Consider the following 20,033-nt stretch of genomic DNA (forward strand, 5'->3'; position numbering starts at 1 on the left):
CACCATGCTCCTCTCCTCAGGACTAGAGGGTGTAGTGACCACCGATTCCCACCAGAGGGTGCTCTAGGTGTGCACACCATGCTCCTCTCCTCAGGACTAGAGGGTGTAGTAACCACCGATTCCCACCAGAGGGTGCTCTAGGTGTGCGTACCATGCTCCTCTTCTCAGGACCAGAGATGCAGTGACAACTGATTCCCACCAGAGGGTGCTCTAGGTGTGCGTACCATGCTTCTCTCCTCAGGACCAGATATGCAGTGACCACTGAGTCCCACCAGATGGTGCTCTAGGTATGCGCACCATGCTCCTCTTCTCAGGACCAGAGATGCAGTGACCACTGATTCCCACCAGAGGGTGCTCTAGGTGTGCGTACCACACTTCTCTCCTCAGGACCAGATATGCAGTGACCACTGAGTCCCACCAGATGGTGCTCTAGGTATGCGCACCATGCTCCTCTTCTCAGGACCAGAGATGCAGTGACCACTGATTCCCACCAGATGGTGCTCTAGGTGTGAGCACCATGCTCTTCTCAGTACTCGGGGTTCAGGTTCTCACCAGGTGGTGTTCTAGTGTGTGCACTGCCCTCCTCAAGACCCTGCGTCCTCCCACAAGCCCGGCCCCTAGACCCTCACTTCCACTCTTGCTCCACTCTTCTTGTGCTCTGACCTAGAGACCCAGGCACAAGCCTGGGTTCAAGCAGCGCCGACGAGGCCTGCCCTTCCTGCCACTGAGGCCTGCCATCCCGGCCGCCCATGCCTGCCCTCCCATCTGGGTCCTGCCCTGGGAGTTTCCTGCTCCTCTGCCTGCCTGCCACCCGCTGCCCGGCCTGGCCAGGCCTGAGCTCCACTTCCGGGACTCTGCTGCGAGGTGTGGAAATAGGAGAGGACAGGAGGGGAAAGAGGGAGGGAAAGGGAGGAAGAGGGAGAGGGAAGGAGAGGGCAGCCCAGACCAGGGAGCAAAACAAGGAAAGGCGAGCTGGGTTTCTGTGGATGTTTATTGATTATTGTTTATTGATTATTCCACTCTCCTGGTAGAAACCGGGAAAACATTTTTTCTCCACAAGTCTCCCTTAGACCTAGACCTGTAGAGCAATCCCGTTGGTGACGGATGAATTTAAATGAAAACATTCAGTCTTCTCCTGACTCCATTGACCAAGCTTTCCTTCAAAAATTTAAACCAGGCCGGGTGCCAGTGGCCCATGCCTGTAATCCTTGCTACTCAGGGGGCTGAGATCTGAGGATCGCGGTTCAAAGCCACCCTGGGCAGAAAAGTCCATGAGACTATCTCCAGTAAACTACCAGATAACTGGAAGTGGTGCTGTGGCTCAAGCGGTAAGAGTGTTAGCCTTGAGCTGAAGAGCACACAGACAGCGTCCAGGCCCAGAGTTAAGTCCCACAGCAGACAAAAAAAAAAAAAATTTAAACCAGGGAGGCAGCAAACGGCCATGGCGACTGGAGGCCAGGAATTCAGAGACACGTGCCATCTTCACAAAGCTTCCACCCAAGGTTGGTCTATGTGGACTTTCATGCTCCCTCATAAACTGCAAACACAAATGAAAAAAGAATAGTTTGTACTCTTCCTCTCCCTCCCTGCCTCCTTCCTTCACCCACTCTAACCTCATCCCTGCTTGCCCAAATAATACTCCGGAAACAGTAAGGAGATCTTAATGAAACTCATGCGAGAAAACACAGAGACAAAAACAAAAACCACTTAAGACAAAATGAGGCCAGAAAGGGGACTGTGCCTCAAGTAGTACAATTACATCCTAAGTTAAAAAGCTAAGGAACAGCACCAAAGCCCTAAATTCAATCCCTATAAACAGCACAAAAAAGGGAGGGGGGGTTAAAGAAAAAAACATGGATGCCTATTTCCACATTGTCCCACACGTGGTGTTTACATGTCACAGCTGGCATTTCCGATATAAAAAGCAGAAGGCACCCTAGGACCTGGGACGGCATCAAGAGCCCCAGTATGGCTCTGTATGGAAATTTTTCCACAGATATTCTCTTGCCTGCCTTCTCATTGAATCATTGGAGAACATTCTACATCGGTCATTTAGCACAGGGAAGAGCACAACTACTACAGAAATACCTAGAAGTGAAATGGCAGGGTCATAGTATAAGACATGTTTTGGTGAATTCTCCTACAGTGGCTTCCTAATTTTGTGTACCTCTACCCACAATGCATGCCAACAACTCTCTGAACTGAGAATGTGGAAATGAACTGAACACAAAACTCATTAATAAAGTACCAGGCCCAGCATGTGTGAGGCTCCTGGGTCCCATACCCAAATCTACAATGCAGTTCAGAATGTGGAAATGGTAGATGAACTCAGACCTACTGTGTATTTTCCTAACACCTAGCATAATTTACAGAGCTTCAACTATTAGTTACATTTTCTTTCCTTGTTGACATCTTTGGATTGTGTGCCTCTCAGATCCTTCAGTGGTCTATTCTTGATCTATTGAATCTCTTTTGTCTCTGGACAGTTTTGCAGCTTATCTTTGGAATCTTAGGGAGGTTTGTACTGATTTCCTTTGAAACATTTCAGTTTATCTGACTTTTCTTCGATGGCTTATGGATTTGTTACCCTCTATAGAACCTGTCCAGCCCAAACGTCACAGTGACCTTTGCTGACACCCTCTCCTTCACTTAGCCTCTGAGGCTCCAGTGCTCACTGCATGCTTGGGACACCCACTCCATATAGACAGCTCTCGTGTTGATCATGTGAGACCTGTGCTTATGTTGACCCAAAGGTTATGAGGAGTGTCTGATACTCGGATGTGCCTCGGGTATCATCTCAAGTCAGGAACATCAAAACCCCAGACTCTGGCTTAGTTCTACACTATTTGCCTAGGGCTCAGTGAGTACCAGTAGAGGCTAGATTCTCATGGATGCCCTTGTGCAAGTTTGCACTCCAGAGGGACAGTGTCTTCTCAGAGCCAGGCACTGTGAGCCTCCACCTCCATGTCTCCTGGGATCTGTGCATTCAGTTACCCTCCAACACCAGTGGTTTCATGCATGCCTTCATATACTCTAGCAGCAAGACCCTGCAATCAAGTTGATTCATACCCTGCCATGGGACCTACAGTGGTTGGTTGCAGCCTCTGTATACCCTCAAGATCATGAGTTCAAGGCCAAACAATGAAACCCTCTCCAAAAATAATACGTGCAAGATCATTAGCCATAAGGTAAATGCAAATGAAAGACACAAGACCACTTCAGAAGTGGCAGAAAGTAGGAGGTGGGGTCTACAAGGAGAAAGTAGGTCACTGGGTGCTGTTTCCTAAGACCCCAGACTGAGATGCTTCAATGGAGCAATTCTTCAAGGCACACAGGGAAATCATATATATCTAGTTTATTCCTAAACCCTGAAACTCAGATTCTATCTTGGCGGCACAAATGACTACAGAACAATTATGGAGAATGGACCGTATCAACCTCATATAGGAGAAAATAAATACAAACTTTATGCCTTACACAAAAATTCACTCAGCATAGTCCATACCAGGGTACAGTGGCTCAAATCTGTAACCCTAGCCGCCTGGAGTATAGGTAAGGGGATGATGGTTAAAGGCTACACTGGGCATAGAAGTTCACAATGCTTCATCTCAACTAACGGCTGGTGATGATGACTCACACCTGTTAACGTTGCCACAGGTTGAGCAAATGGTTGGAATAGTGTTATGTGCCTGTTGTCCTCAGCAACGTAACATAGGGAAGTACAGGTGGGAAGATCACAACCCAGGCAGGGTGTAAAGCAAGACCCTACCTTAAAAATAACAGGCACAGGGCTGGGAAGGTGGCTCAGGGGTAGAGCACTTGCCTTGCATGCCTGAGGCCCTGGGTTCCATTCCTCAGCACCACATAAGCAAAAAGAAAAAAGCCATAAATGGCGCTGTGGCTCAAGTGGTAGAGCGCTAGCCTTGAGCTGAAGAGCTGAGGGACAGCGCCCAGGCCCAGAGTTCAGGCCCCACAACTGGACCCAAAAATAAATAAATAAATAACAGGCACAAAGGGGGCTGGAGACACAGCTCAAGTGGTATAATACCTACTTAAGAAGAGTAAGGCTTCCAGGACCATAAATCCATAAACTTTTCATATGTAAGACTGTCAATATTACAAAAGACAAGCTTGTTTTTCTGTAAAACGGAGGATTCGTAAAGAAACAGTTGAGAAAAATTTGCTATGAAGATTGGATTTCTGCTGCCAGACAAGTCTGGACAGGACTCCTCCCTAGCATCTTCAAAGGGAGCACAAATCCCATGATACCTCAACTCTAGACCTCTGAACTTCCAAGCTAAGACAATTTTTTGTGTTGGAAAACTTGCTAGGACTGACCTGGGTAAATAATATAGGCATATTCCGCTAATCCACGACTCCACAAGCTATATCTAGCTGGCTCCCCAAGCCCAACCCACAAGATGGTAAGGGGAGAAACCCAGGCCATGATTACTGCTAGGAGGTCACTTTCAGGTCTGTCTGGAAGCTCTGGCCTCAGCTTTCAACCTTCTGGGGCCAGTGGGAAGATGAGAACAAGGATGGGCAACACTTGTGTTTCCATGGAGCTGGTCAACAAATCCTACACCTTCACACTGCTTAAAATCAGAAAGCCCAGGGTTAGACAAGGCCATCCCCTTCACATGGTCTCTAACCACAGCCAGACTTCCAGTTTGGAACAGCCAAGATGTCCCTCTAAACGGGATAGGGAAGGCACCTTACTAAGATTCAGAAAGAGGATGCCCTACCAGGTCAAGAAGTCTCATCGTTCCAAGATGTCCTTTAAAATGGGTAAGGTACATCAGGATGGACATCCATACCCCTCTTTTGGAAGGGGACAAATCCAGAAAATGGAGAGGTGAAGGTAAAACCTATTGTCAAGCTCTTGAGGGCAGAGGTCCTGTCCCACGGGGACAAAGTGGGACAAACAGGGCTCTGATCACTGCCTAGGTAGGTGTCACAGCTAAGCAGGTCATCCCACACAAGTGTCAGCTCCAAGCAGACTTGTCCACTTTCCCAAAGACAGACATGATACAGCTAGCTAAATCAGGTATTTAGAACTCACAGAGCCTATGACTTTGCCCAGAATATGAAGGGTAAAATTGTCTTGGAGATCCTCAAACAGCTTACTTGTCTGTGACCAACTCCATCACTGGCTTCCGAATTTCTGCATATCTAGGCCCTGTTGGACACAAGAAAGGCCATAGGCAACAGCAGGAAGATTTCCTGGCACAACTATAGTATGCATACTCATGGCAGCTGAAGGTACAGAAGTTGCTGCCACCACCCTAGAAGTCATGAAGGGGGGCAGCTAGGTGGGGATCTGAGGCCCAGTCTTCCTCCAGCAGGTAGATGGGTGGCTGTCCCCAACAAAGGCACTCAGTATACCCTCTGATGTGGCTCTAGGAGGATGAGTCCGTATTCTCCTCCCCTTCATGGACTCACTGGGCGGCAGGGGACCGGCGTGAGGGCCTTCAGACACTGCGTTCCAAGATTCTGTTCCTTTAGCTGCACCATTTTTAACCCACTCTCCAAAATTTCTTTTCTTCTTTGGTGCCAGTTCTGTTCAGGAGCATCACTCTACCACTTGAGCCACAGCTCCAGTTCTGGCTTTTTTTGGTAGTTTGGTGGAAATAAGAATCTCACAGACTTTGCTGCCTGGGTTAGCTTCAAACCACAATCCTCAGATCTCAGCCTCCTGGGTAGCTAGGGTTACCTGTGTGAGCCACTGGAGTGCAGCCAAAATTCCCTTTTCTATCACAGTCAAGATTCTCCATGTCCTGACCCCGCCTTCAGGTCTTCCATTAATGGCTCCACGTCGTACACGTACAACCAATGGAAAGGAAGGTCATGTGTCCCTCACAGACCAGCTTGGGAGTGTCTGAAAGGAAGACTGGGGTCTGATGTTGAGGTGCTTTGTTGAACATACCTAACCCACCCATGGCTCTCCTCTGCAATGGATAGCTAGGCAGATGGGCAGATGGCTGGTCACAGACACTCAGAATTACAGTCTACTCCTTAACTTTTACAACCACCAAGAAATTCAGCTTCTAGGAATTTAGCATGAAGAAATAACCAAGCAAAGAGCAAAGGGAAGAGAAAATGGATGCTTAGTCTGATGCTGTTTATGAAACAGACACTGGAAATCATCAATGACCATCACTAGAGTAGCGGAGAAATCAATCAACACAACCCCATAATGAAACACTAGCACAGGACTGAGAGTCTGGCATGAATTTACATGCTAGATTTGGACGGATGTCAAGATACATAATTAAGTGGAAAGTGGGACACATACAAAACACTGAACTTTAATATAGTTGAATAAAACAGTCCTTTTGCAGTCACAATGAAGTGCCACCTGGCACAGAAATCCACCCGAGCCCAACCTTCCAGGACAAGCTCCTGAAAACATTTTCCTCTCGGTACTCAAGGGAAATGCTCCTAAACACAGCAACACTAGAAGTCTCCCCATACCTTACAGTGATAACAGATGGATGGGGAAGGCCTTGTGCACAGACAAGTAGGAAGGGACATTCTATTCTCTGGAATCCTTGCTGACAGAACTTATCAGTAGCTTAAGTACGATTTATCACTTCACAAACAGAACAGACATTCCTTCAACTTGACCCCATGAATATGTGCCAGATGCTTCCTTCTATATAGACAATTACCAACTAAACTATTCAAAGGAGCCTTGCAGTTTCAGGGGAAAAAACCCTTCATGATCCATGAAGAACCTCTAATTTTATTCAGGAAAAAGCTCTGCAACTTGTGTTGAACAGCTGGGCAATCCACATCTCCTTCTCTGGCGCTGGCTTGGACCCCCAGGGCTGCCTTGGCAAAGGCTGCCCCCTGAAAACTCAAGGAGCATTCTGGCTCCCCAGACAGCATCACAAGAGACCTTGTTGCGAGACCACTGCACCTGAAAAACAACACAGCAGTACACGTGGAGATGTGTTCTGCCAGGCTCCAAGACTTGTCTTCCTACCCAGCTATCTTCTAACCCTGTCAAATCTACTCTCTGGCCTCAGGAGAACCCCTGCCCAGTCTGAGGCTACTTATGTCCCACCATGAGTCATATTTACTCCTCTCCACTGTTTCCTTCATTTAAAAAAGCACTAATTAAGCCCTCCTCAGCCATTAGCTGTGTAGCGGGGTTAGGAGAAAAACAAGCAGGTCTTACCTGGCTGGAGGGCAGGGGATGGCTCAGCTCCATGGTAGACACAGGCACAAACTCTGCAGAGCTAAGAAAGGTACAGGGTCAGAACAAGCTACGTATCAGGGGATGAATCCATACACAATTCTAATCTGCACATCAGGACAGGTTATGGCTCAAGGTGCCAAGACCCCCAAGTCATATACCTACAAATCATAAGCCAGTTGAGGGGTTCAATTCCAACGAACACTCTTTCTGTGTTGACGGTTAGCTAGGAGGGGAATGTGGTTCACAGCAGGAGATGGCAAAGAAGGGATGGGTCTGAGGTGAGAGTCTATCTGGACCGAGTCAGGGAAAACAGGAGGGACAGCAGAGACTAGACAGGCACAGTGGTCAATGCCAACACATACACACTATCACATGACCTGACCATTACACTCCTAGGAGTGCTCCAGGGGAAATGAAGGAGGCTAGCAAGAGGAACTCTGTGCAGGAACGTCCGTGAAGACCTTCTATGAGATTTCACCAAACCACAGACACGGAATGCCAGCAAGAGAACGCCCTACAAGGTCACCCACCCACACTGTGACTAAGTCTCAGCAATGAAGTGAATCATTGATATACTCAACAACAAAGGGAATCTCAAAAGTTACACGAAACAGAGCCAGAGAAAATGGAAGCAAAAGAAAAAACCTGAGTACTAAGTATAGGATTCTATCCACATAACGCTCTATACAATACAGTTTGTGTTTTTTGTGCCAGTCCTAGCATTTGAACCCAGGGATTGGGTGCTGTCCTTGAACTATTACCTTTTTTTTCCCTCGATGCTAGTGCTCCACAACTTGAGCCACGGTTCCACTTCTCTTTTTTGTGTGTGCATTAACTGGTCCTGGAGCTTCAATGCAGGGCCTGGGTACAGTCGCTGAGGCTTTTTTGCTCAAGGCTAACACTCTACCACTTTGACCCATGGCTCTACTTCCGGTTTTTAGGTGGTTAACTAGAGATGAGTCTTACAGACTTTCCTGCCAGCCTCCTGAATAGCAAGGATTACAGGCATTAGCCACTGGCACCCAGCTTCAGGTAATAATTTTGACAATACTAGTAACTGATCTAAAGGCCTCATCTTTTCTATACAGGTGCTTTACCACTTGAATCATGCCCCCAGTCCCACTACAACTAGTCTTCACTGACAGAAACAGATCTGTGGTTCTGTGGTGGCAGAGTCCTGTTGGGTGAAGGCAATAAGTACATTCACAATCTCCACCAGACTCTGTGGCTTCACAGTATACGTGAAAATCACACAGAGAAAACTGTGGCTTGTTCAAACTACACACTTGCAAGTAAGATGTTTGAAGAAGCATTCAACCAGCTACCAGTGGTTCATGCCTGTAATCCGAGGTATTCAGGAGGCTAAAGTCTGAGGACCACAGTTCAAAGCCAGACCAGGCAGGGAAGTCTAGAAGACTCATCTCCAATTAGACACCAGAAAGTTTTTAAGTGGAGCTGTGGCTCAGGTGGTTGAGCACCAGCCTTGAGAAAAAAAAACTCAGGGAAAGTGTTGAGGCAGGAGTTCAAACCTCAGGACTGGCACACACAAAAGCATTCACAGCCATCACATCAGGGGACTACAGGCAGGAGAAAATGTCAACGTAGCCATATGGATAAACCACAGTGGATACAGGAATCGGTAAAAAAGCATATACCCCATCTGACTGTGACTGTGAATGCAAAAGCGACTGAATCTGTGTGGTTTGGATTCTTTTACAACTCTGTTATCTCACAAGCAAAGCATTGATGTGGGGAATGTTTCTCCTATGTTACATACTCCTTTATGTTTCTTCCATTACTGGGCACCCACTTAATCATATGACCTTTAGTTCCCAAATTAAGAGGATCCCACATCCTGAGGTCATTGTCCTGCTGACTCCCTAGCATAAATAGGACGTGTGTCCTCTTCAAAAAAAAGACCATACCGAACCCTTAAATATGTTTTTTAATGTTTTTGTTTCTTTCATGCATGTGTTTCTAACGCATTTATAAGATTATTTCTTTGTTGCTTTGTATGTCCCTCCCCCACAGTGTAACCCCCGCTTTCACTGTATTTGATGTCAGTATAACATGTGGAGGAGATGGGGACAAACAAGTCGTTTAAGGATTCAGGTGGACCTGTTGCAACAATGAGAAGTACAAAATGTCATGTCAAAACCAGCTTTACAATGTCGGTGGGGGGGGGGAAGGATTGGGATTGGGGGGGAGGGGGGAGGCTGGGAAGGGAGGTGAAGGGTAAACAAAGGAGGAGGCTGCAATGCTTGGTAAGAAATGTACGCATTATCCTGCCCATGTAATTGTAACCCCTCTGTACAGTATGTTCTCAAATAAAATAAAATTAAATTAAAAAAAAAAAAAGACCATACCATCGTACTTTCCCATCCCTTTCTTCGACCTGCAGTCTCCTGGTCCTGTTCTGCAGCATGGGGGCCTCCATTGTCATCTCTCCACCCGAGGACCCTGAACCAACCATCCACCATCCACGGTCTCTGCATTCCCCCATGTGGTTTAGTCATCTCTGTATCTCTGAACATCCAAAATATCGACATTGTCACCTGGTCCACAGAACCTCTCCTGGGCTATTTGAACTCCTCCCAAGCCTCATCCAAACTACAATTTGGAAGATAATTCCATAGCCTGTGGGGAAGAAACACCAGAAATTGGCTAACAGGGCCCAAGGTAACATTGAGTGACTGAGCACAATCCAAAGGATGGGATGCTCACATCTGCTGTGATGTCTAGGCAAACCACTCTGCTTTAAGAAGAAGCAGGATGAAGGGACTGTTACCGTTTTTGAGGACCAGAAAGAAAAGGTCAGATCTGCATAGACCAAGGTGGTAAGTCTATAAATCAGCTCTACCCCACCTCATAGCCTGCAGAGAATGTCACTAGACCTCCAGCCTCACCTGGGGGAGATGAGACACTCACAGGCCTGCAGTGGAGGCTGTGTGGCCAGGAAGCGGCGCCCCTCTGCCTGCCCACCACTTGAACCAGGGCCTTCTTCTGAGTACATGACCTGGGGATTGTCACGATGTGTATCAGTAAATCCTGCAGGTAAAACACACACATACACACAACCTGCTGGGAAGGAGGAGCGTGACACGCATGGAACTATGGCCTCAAGTCAGTCCTCGGTCACTGTGCCTGGATCTAAATACTCCAGAGCAAAGAACTGTCGGAACGGCAACATTCACAACCTGTGAGTCTTCAGAGATCATATGAAAGTCAGGCAATGCTCATTTCAACCTGTTTTTGCAACTCCAGAACTCCTGACAGCCAGTGCCAGAGCCTACAACAGAGTCATTCAGGTCTGAGTAGGCACATGTGTAGGACAGAAGAGGCCTGTTTCTGTCTAAACTAAGTCCATGGGTGGCATGGACTTTAAAAAGCCTAGCCTCAAACAAAGAAACATAGACCATGTTGAGAGTCATGCTTTGCTCCCTTCTAGCCACCAGAATGACCACCTAACCTGGTAGATGGATGCGCAGGACCTTCTGATGTCAAAGGCCCCTTCCTGACTACCTGGTGTATGACTCTCCCTCTACTTCTGCTGATTCCTCATCCACACAAGACTTAAAGGGATTCTGAGTAGAGAAAACAAAGCTCTGGTATCAACGTGGACATTCAAGATCACAGGTAATAAAACAGTAAATCATAAATTCTCTCCTGGAGAAAAACAAAATCAGAAGCACCACATTCAATGTCTGCAGTTCTGCAGAGTGAAGAAAAATAGCCACATGGCAAATGCCTACAGAATCCATGAGACTCAGGATTTATGACAAGGAATATTACCAAAAAAAATCATAAGCTTAGACAACCTTCTTTTTTTCCCCAAATGTACTCTTTCTTTTTATGCCAGTGCCTGGGCTTAAATTCAGGGCCTGGGCATTGTCCCTGAGCTTCTTTTTTGCTCAAGGCTGGTGCTCTACCACTTGAGCACAGTACCACTTCTGACTTTTTCTGTTTATGAGGCACTAAAGAATCAAACCCAGAACTTCATGCATGCTAGGAAAGCATTCTACCACTAAGCCACATTCCCAACCCCACAACTTTCTCTTTAAACCAAAAAGCTTAACTGGAAAATGATCTAAAGAGACCCCTATCTAAGGCCATCAGTATGTTTTAGAACACCAGGTAAAAAAATAACCTCAAAACTCCAAGGTAATATATATAGGTTAGCTGGGTGCTGGTGGCTCAAGCCTGTCATCCTAGTTACTCACGAGGCTGAGATCTGAGGATCAGGGTTCAAAGCCAGCCTGGGCAGAAAAGCCCATGACGCTCTTATCTCCAATAAACCACCAGAAAACCAGAAGCAGTGCTGTGGCTCAAATGGTAGAGCACTCGCCTTGAGCTGAAGAGACAGTGCCCAAGCCCAGAGTTCAAGCCCCACCACCAACAACAACAAAAAAGAAACAGAGGTTATCTGCTCAATAATAAACATGTGATTCATCACTAAATGCTACAAAAAAATAACAATGTCTTCAAATTTCTGATTGATAAAATAATTTCATCTCAGAATTCTGTCCCTGCCAAATTGTTACTAAAAGGTAAGGGAAAATTAAAGACATTTTTAGAACACGAAAGGATTTAGAACCTTTATCTCACAAAAACCATCTTGCAAAGCTAACTGAAGGTGTTTTTTAACAAAATAAGAGAGTCAAGAGAGAAAAAACTGACAGTAATCTGGAAACAAACTCAGAGAGCAATTAAGGGGGCACTGAACATGATGGCTTTACCCCAGACCTAGGAAGCCATCATTTGCTTGTCAACAGGAGAAGGGGCTCCAGCTGTGAGTTTCAAATGGGATACTGAAAACACTAGAGGATATTACTGGAGCATAAGAGCAGATGGCATAAGAAAAAATAAAAGGCGACTGGGAAGGTGGCTCAGTGGTAGAGTGCTTGCCTTGCATGCATGAGGCCCTGGGTTCGATTCCTCAGCACCACATAAGCAAAAAGAAAAAAGCCAGAAGTGGCGCTGTGGCTCAAGTGGTAGAGCGCTAGCCTTGAGCTGAAGAGCTGAGGGACAGTGCCCAGGCCCAGAGTTCAGGCCCCACGACTGGGGGGCCTGAAAAAGAAAAAAGAAAAGGCAATTCACAACTCCAAGAAAACAAAAGCTGAGGGCTGGAAATGTGGCTTAGTGGTAGAGTATTTGCCGGCCTAGCATGCATGAAGCCCTGGGTTTAATTCCTCAGTACCACATAAACAGAAAAGGCTGGATGTGGAGCTGTGGTTCAAGTGGTAGAGTGCTAGCCTTGAGCAAAAGCAGCTCTGGGACAGTGCCCAAGTCCTAAGTTTAAACCTTGGACTGGCAAAAAAAAAAAAAAAAAAGTTGAAAAGTTATACCCACAGAATACTAAAAAATTCAGGTAAATCCACAGTGCCTTATAAGAGTCTGATGTATTGGAGAGGCACAAACAAATATATAAACAATATTTAAACTTTTAGTTACAAAGAAACTTCAGAAACAAACTAAAATAGGACATTTCATTCTGAGCTGAGGATAAAAGAGAAAGTGGTCTACGGAGCTTGCCCTCCTCGAGGCACAGGTGACACAGTACGGTAGCTTCAGCAGAGCCACAGAGAGGCAGCTGTTCCCTATCACTTCAACTCTTTTCTGTCTCATTTTTCATTTGTGTGTACTTTTTCTTCAAATTACACTTTAAAAAATCCAGATGTGTATTGGAAGAATCTGTCTTTCTTCTGCACTGGTTCTGGGTCTCATCAAACCACACAGATTCAAGCAAAAATTCATGGCCTTGCCTGATACTACCACAAAACACTGGAGTAGTTGTAGTGTAATGATGCTTAATCTCATAGTCTATGAAAACTACACCCACCTGCAGGGCAAGGATCACCAACAGACGCAATGGGCACGGACATGGTGGAACCTAGTAGGTGCATCCTGGAGTCCAGCCTGCAGCTATGGGCTTGCTGCCCAGGCTGGAAGCAGACTTCCTTGGAGGATGGCAGTGCAAAGGACATCATCCATGACTCAGAGGCAGCCATAGGAGGACCCGGCATGTTGCTGTCCACAGTCAGAGAGCCGAAGCTGGGGCTGAGGCCGACGGGACTGAGGGTGGCAGGGTCATGATCAGGCCCCGTCCGGTACCTTTCGCCTTCTTGGAGAGATCTGAGGTATGTGGAAAACAATGTCCTATGGCAGGCAGAAACAACAAACTCGGGGGTTTTGAGTTCCCCTCCTGATTCAGCCACTGAAGACTGTGGCACCCAGAATGTCACTCATCATGCTGCCCGGACCCTTCCCCCTGAGGTTGGTGCAAAGACTGACCATTGATAGCTATGGACCCTGGAGACTTACTAAAGCCATTTACTTGAAGCCTACAATACCTCAGCCCTTTATCCACAATGACTGCCCAAAAAATGTTAAAAACTGAAAGTGATTAGCAAGACACATTAATCATGTATAAACAATGGTTAACTTTAAAGTACTATTAGGCAGTAACTGATTAATAGGTTAAGGAATTAGCATTCCACAAATGTTCATGATGTGCTTCAGCTGTCAAATGTCAGATGTGCTTCTAGGATTTTGTTAAACCTTCCCTCAACCTTCCCAGCAGCATGCATGGCCTATCATCAACCCCTATCATCAACCCCATTTCACAGGTCAGAGGTCACAGGAACTTGCCTGGTGCCATACACCTGGATGGTACCAGACCCGCGTTATGAGCCAGACATGCCAACACCAAGAGATGCTGTGTCATGAGCCTGTGCAGAAAAGGAAGGGGGTGAAGTGGGCACAGAGGATGAGCAGACAACTGTGAGCTGGACCGACCCCAACACTAGGCCTGAGGTGACTGGCACTGGACCGGGCACACTTCCTGTCCTGCCATCACTATCAGGTTGACCCCTCCTCACAAGTGAGCACAGAGAACAAGGAGAGGCTTGGACAACAATGACACACAAGGATTTGAGAGGCACCCAATGCGGCAACTCCACAAGATACAAACCTGGCAAAACACTACCCAATGATATTGGATTTGTCTTTAGATGGTAAGTCTGGACTGAATATTTTTCCATTTTTTTCTAAGTATTTTATGTCATTAAAAAAATTACACATGAGGTCAGGCCAGATTTTAGTCAGATTTCAGGGACAAAGCATAAGGTCATATGGTAGTTTCCCTTCTAGGACCTTGATGTGGGCTCCTTGGTTTCCCTGCTCTGTCACTGACAGGTGTCCTAGCGTTAGGACCTAGCATACGCAGGCCCACTCAACACTCTGTCTCCACCCAAGGAAGTGGAGGCTAAGCAGGTAAGACGGTCCTCTGGTCTAAATGTAAGGCCATACCTGGCAGCCAGTGGCTTTGAGATTGAGTTGACTCCAGGAAAGCCCAGGGCAAGGGACAGTGGACGCCACGAAGCTTGAGTAGGAGACCGTAGATTCCTACCTTCCTCACGTCCTGCTGAAAGCAGATCAGAGAAGAAAGAGCACATGAGGCTGCGTGTTCCGTTCCCCTGCCCAACAACTAAGTGCAGCCCTGCTGGTTAGAAATAGACATGGTCTCACGTCATCCCAACATTGTTCTCTGTCCCTTGGGTCAGACTCTGGTCTGCACCAACAGTCCAGTATTACAATCCTGGAGCTTGGCTCACTTCTCAGATCTATTCACTATCCCTTTCCTTCTGTCCACATGATGCCTCACTTCCAGAATGGCACCCAAACATATGATAACCTGAAATACAAGGGAACTACTGGCCCATCATGGCCACTCCTCTGCCAGTCGGATCCTGTCATAAATCAGCCCCAAGTACAAGGAGGCCAGATGTCCTGGCAGCTTACCTGACCACTGAGGCCTGCCCACCAATTCTGAGTCACCACAGGGATTGCATGAGGGCTGCAGGAGGGTAGGGTCCCACTCCTTTGTGCTGCGAACTTCTGAAATGGCCTGCTGGGCTGGATCCACGCGCTGGAGAAGGTATCTTTGGCGTCGCCGGTAGTTGGCAAACCAGTTGTGTACTTGCTTAGCTGTCAAGCCTGTCTCCAAAGCCAAAGTCTCCTGCACCAAAACAAGAAGACTTCTGACCCCAAGTTACAGGGGATAATTTGCACACAGGTGGCTGAAACTGCTCAGATGCACCAAAAAAAAAAAAAAAGTGAATATGATTCCAGGTTGTCCTGTGCAAGGAGGGCAGACATGGCCATCCATGCATTAGTACACTGGAGAAAGGATTGTCTCCTGAGCATGTCCTAAGGCAGAGAAAGCAGGGTCTCCATGAACAGGACACACAGGCCTTACCTCCCAGGTTGATCCCAACCCTGAAGTGCTAAAGCCCGAGCATTCCATTCCCTAAGCCAGGAAAAGGGCCAGGCTGAAGACATTCTAACCCCTGGAGGGGCCAGGCCTACATTGCTCCTCATCAGAGATCTTCTTTCCTACAGTGCTCACTGGCTAAGAATTCCAGGTCAAAGAACTAAGGGCCTCTATAGATTTCAGGGTGAGAAATGGACGATTTTCACATGAGAAGAAAACAAACCTTAGAGAGCAAAATTCAAACAGCACCAGCCCCCCGGGAGGCACACCAACAAAAGGTGTGTGTGGGAGAAAGCAGAAAGAGAAATGTGAGAAAGGTACAGGAGCCCCAGGAGAAAGGCAGAGCCAACTAGAGGAAGAAGGAGCCATAGAGGGGGAGGACATGAGGAAAGCCAGTTGTTCTTACCCGCTCTGCCTTGCTGGGGTTGGTGCTCACACCTGAGGCAAAGTCCTTCAGAGTCTGACGAATTTCTTGAGGAAAGTTCCGGCTCTTGGTGCTCTTGGGGCAGAGGGTAGGGGGTGGTGGGTTCCTGGGGGAAGGGGGATAGTGGAGGAAGCTCTAAAGAACAGAAGCATCTGCGCTCTGATTAGGACCTGGTCTTCTGAGGAAGGTGATGAGCATGTCCTTCTGTCCCACAAGCCTCTTCCTAGTGGTCCCTTTCTCTGTCTCCACTTTGTGAGACCCACAGCCTCTCTCACAGGAACGTAACATCCCCATACATACAGTCCTGACCACAGGACTGTAGCAATCTGCCTGGGAATCCTGTCTCTGGGCCCTAATGATGCTGACAAACATCTCGGCCACCTTGGTCCCTCCTGGTTTGCAACTCCTGCATGCTCTGCATCTGCCTCCTCATGACCCAGTCTCTTCATCATGGCTCTCCTGGTCACAGTCCTCTGTTCTACAGATGGCACAGCCCTTTCCTCTCCTCTTAGCTCCAAAAATCCCACCCTTACCCATGGTGACTTTCTTTGTTCCTGTTTCCAGGGATGTCCCCTGCTGGTCCACCACACTCCCCGATCACGTTTATATCCATAAATGGTCATAATGGGGATGAATATTAACACAATGTCTAATTACAGATGATCATGTTCGCAGTGTTAATCATTAAGATATTCGGCACCTATCCTTTGCCAGGCATGTGGCTAAACAAGGGACACATAACTCTCCTGAACTGTCAATGTTCTCACCCCGCTCTTTAAAGGGTCCAGCAGCCACAAGGGCAATCTGGAGCAGAGACATGGGAATTCGCTGATGACCTCAGACATGTGACGCAGCTCCCACTCGCCCTCCAAGTCAATCAACCATGTCCATGTGCTCCTTGCCCAGCCAGTCCAGTGGGATGCCCACCAATGCGCTCTGCCTCAGTCTCCCTGCAGAGGCGCCTCTTTTTCCAGCTACCACCTAACAGAAGTGGCAGGAAGAGTGCAGTGTAATGATGGAAGCATAGTAGGACCTACTGCTCATTAACAGTGTGACAATCTGCTTATTGAGACCTCCTCCCACTGTCCCCTCATTTCAGGGTTTGGATGGGAAATCTACTTCTCAGGGGCCCAGGGAACCAGCAGAGAAAGTTTTTCTGTGGAATACAATGAAGAGGTACCTCTTTCTGCATCGGAACTTCTGCACAGGGCTCAGGCTGGCTACGTCTAGCCTCCTCATGGCCAGGCAGTAGTGGATGTCATTCCAGAGCTGCACCAGCTCCTGACTGCCGCCTGAAACCCGGCACTCCTGTGGGAAGAGCTTGCTGAGTGCTAATTACCCTTGCCTACCCTGGAGCATGTAGAGACCTCTATCTACCCACACCAACCCACCTTGAGTAGAGTAGTGGGAAGACCAGATACCTGAGTTCAAACACATTTCTCCACAATGTGCCATTGTACTCAAGTAGTAAAGATACGTTGATTCCCCACCAGACCTTAGACCAGCCAGTTACCACAGAAGCTGTGTCAGACACTTCATGTCAGTCATGAATAGACAAGTCCTCACACACACATGCATATAAAGCATTCAAAGAAGCAGAGCACCGGTGGCTCACGCCTGTAATCCTAGCTACTCAGGAGGCTGAGATCTGAGGATAGCGGTTCAAAGCCAGCCTGGGCAGGAAACTCTGTGAGACTCTTATCTCCAATAAACCACTAGAAATGAAAGTGGTGCTGTGGCTCAAACAGTAGACCACTTGCCTTGAGCTGAAGAGCTGAGGGACAGCGCTCAAGCCCAGAGTTCAAGCCCCATGACGGGGACACGGACACACACACACATTCAAAGAAACAGATAATCCAAGTCTCAGCTTCACCTTACAGGTGGGAAATTGAGGCGCAGAAAAATCCCATGATTTACCTCTAGCCATACAGCAAGAGAAAGAACAATGGTCGAAGCAATGGGGACCGATTCAACACGCCAAGGTTTGACTAACATCACAGCTGGCTATTACATGAGCTGTCCTAACTAAACTAGCAGCAGTGGAGTCTGCCGGTTTCTCTATCCCCTTCTGCAACCCCTCCCATCCCGTCCTACCTCCAGAAGCTGGCAGGCTGCCTGCAGCTGCTCCTGCTGGACCAAGACACGGGCACAAACCAGGACCACGGCCTCATTGTCCAGAAGGTGCAGACGAAGTTGGCTGGCGAGAACAGCTGCCACCAGAGGTCGCAGCTGAGTGGGGTCATCCCGAAGGTCCCAGCACAGCTTTGCCGCAAGGGTTACCAGCTCCGGTGGGGGCGGACAGGAAGCCCCGTGCTTCCTCAGCAGCCTCAGGAAGTTCTGCATCCGGTACCAGGCAGCCGCTCTGCCAACACACAGCAAGCAGACGGCGCTAGCACAGACCCGTGTCCTGGCACTGGTCCTCGGGGCAGCGCCAGGAGACAGGTAACGCCTGACCGTCAACCCAGGGACACTCGAAGGTAACAGGAGCTGGCCGGGTACGAGGCGGGGTGGTCGGATGTGCCCCCCGATTTCACCCCGGCCCTGCTCCGAACAGCTGGCCGCGCAGAGGCCCGCCCGGGTGCTGCCTGCTTTCAGGCCTCTCCTCTGCCCTCGGCCCTGCTCGCTCCTCCCGTCTCTGGACCCTTCCCCTCCTCTGGGTTCTGTTTGGAACCCAGGGGACACATGCACTCTTAGGTGGCTGCAACCTCTTCATCCCCTTCACGGTAAACGTCTTTAGGAATCGGAACTCGCAGGCCAGGCAAAGGCCTGCTGAGCAGCGCCCGCCCGTCCACCGGCCGCACACGCCCCTCGGCGGCCCCGCCGTCCCGCCGGCCGGCTCCGCGGGCGAGGCCGGGCCGCGGGCACTCCGCGACGGAGCCGGCGGCGTGCTGCTGCGGCCGCGCACGCGGCGCTCGGGGCCGGCGCCGGCCTCCTCCGAGCCCCTTCGGGGCCTGAGCTCTGGAGAGAGGCCGGACACCCACTCCGCAGGCGGCGGGCCCGGCCGGCGCGCTCCGGCAGCGGCTCTGCCCGCAGCGGCTCTGCCCGCAGCGCTCTGCCTACCCGTCCGCCCCGCGGTCCGCCCCGCGCCCCGCGCCCCGCGCCGGCCGGGACGGGCAGGGCCTCCGCCGACCCCTGACGGGGAAGGGGCCCTCTGAGGACCCACACGTCCTCCAGCGACGCGCCACCGGATCCGGTCGGGGCGCGGTGGGAACCCCGCGGAAGGATGGGCTGGGGCCGCGGCCCGAGCCTGCGAGGCCCCGCGGGGCTGCTCGCGCGCCGCCCGTACCTGTCGGTGTGCGGCTCCGACGTTCGCCGAGATCCCGACGCCAGCTCAGGTAAGCTCAGTTCTCAGCCGGCGCCACGCGCCACACCACTAGCGTCCGCGAGGCCCCGCCCCGCGAGGCCCCGCCCCGCGAGGCCCCGCCCCGCGAGGCCCCGCCCCGCGAGGCCCCGCCCCGCGAGGCCCCGCCCCGCGAGGCCCCGCCCCGCGAGGCCCCGCCCCGCGAGGCCCCGCCCCGCGAGGCCCCGCCCCGCGAGGCCCCGCCCCGCGAGGCCCCGCCCCGCGAGGCCCCGCCCCGCGAGGCCCCGCCCCGCGCCCCGCGAGGCCCCGCCCCGCGAGGCCCCGCCCCGCGCCCCGCGAGGCCCCGCCCCGCGCCCCGCGAGGCCCCGCCCCGCGCCCCGCGAGGCCCCGCCCCGCGCCCCGCGAGGCCCCGCCCCGCGCCCCGCGAGGCCCCGCCCCGCGCCCCGCGAGGCCCCGCCCCGCGCCCCGCGAGGCCCCGCCCCGCGCCCCGCGAGGCCCCGCCCCGCGCCCCGCGAGGCCCCGCGCTGGCCAGCTCCCTTCCGGCGGATGCCCGCGGGCGCCCCCAGCCTGCTCGGGACGGCTACAAAGTATCCACCCGGCGGGGTCCGGCGGAACGCCGGGCCGGGGGCCACGACCCCACCGCGCCATCGAAACCCCTGCGGGAGGAGAGCGCCCGGCCCCAAGACCCTGAGCGCGGGCCGCCTAGGCGGGCTCCGAGGCCGGGCTGCCTGCCCGGCAAGCGGCAGCTCTGAGGCTTCGGCCGTCTGAAGCGCTGAGGGCAACGCGGCCTCGAGCTCCTCGGTGGCCAGAGCCCTGGAAACCTCCCAGCCTG

At 50.5% G+C, this 20,033-nt stretch overlaps 1 protein-coding gene across 1 annotated transcript; it reads right to left on the minus strand.

Moving 5' to 3' along the window:
• Positions 1-5,127: 5,127 nt before the first annotated feature.
• Anhx (anomalous homeobox) lies at positions 5,128-18,243 on the minus strand (the record flags this gene model as incomplete). Its single annotated transcript, XM_042667262.1, has 10 exons — positions 17,995-18,243; positions 17,081-17,208; positions 15,883-16,006; positions 15,005-15,221; positions 13,555-13,576; positions 13,044-13,276; positions 10,111-10,252; positions 7,184-7,244; positions 6,796-6,922; positions 5,128-5,179 (listed from the first exon to the last, which is right to left on the minus strand). Coding segments are annotated over exons 1-10 (1,355 nt in total), but the record flags the coding sequence as incomplete, so codon positions are not given.
• Positions 18,244-20,033: the final 1,790 nt, after the last annotated feature.

Source organism: Dipodomys spectabilis, unplaced genomic scaffold (genome assembly GCF_019054845.1).
Source record: "Dipodomys spectabilis isolate Male_0828 unplaced genomic scaffold, ASM1905484v1 ptg000385l, whole genome shotgun sequence".
NCBI lineage: Eukaryota > Metazoa > Chordata > Mammalia > Rodentia > Heteromyidae > Dipodomys > Dipodomys spectabilis.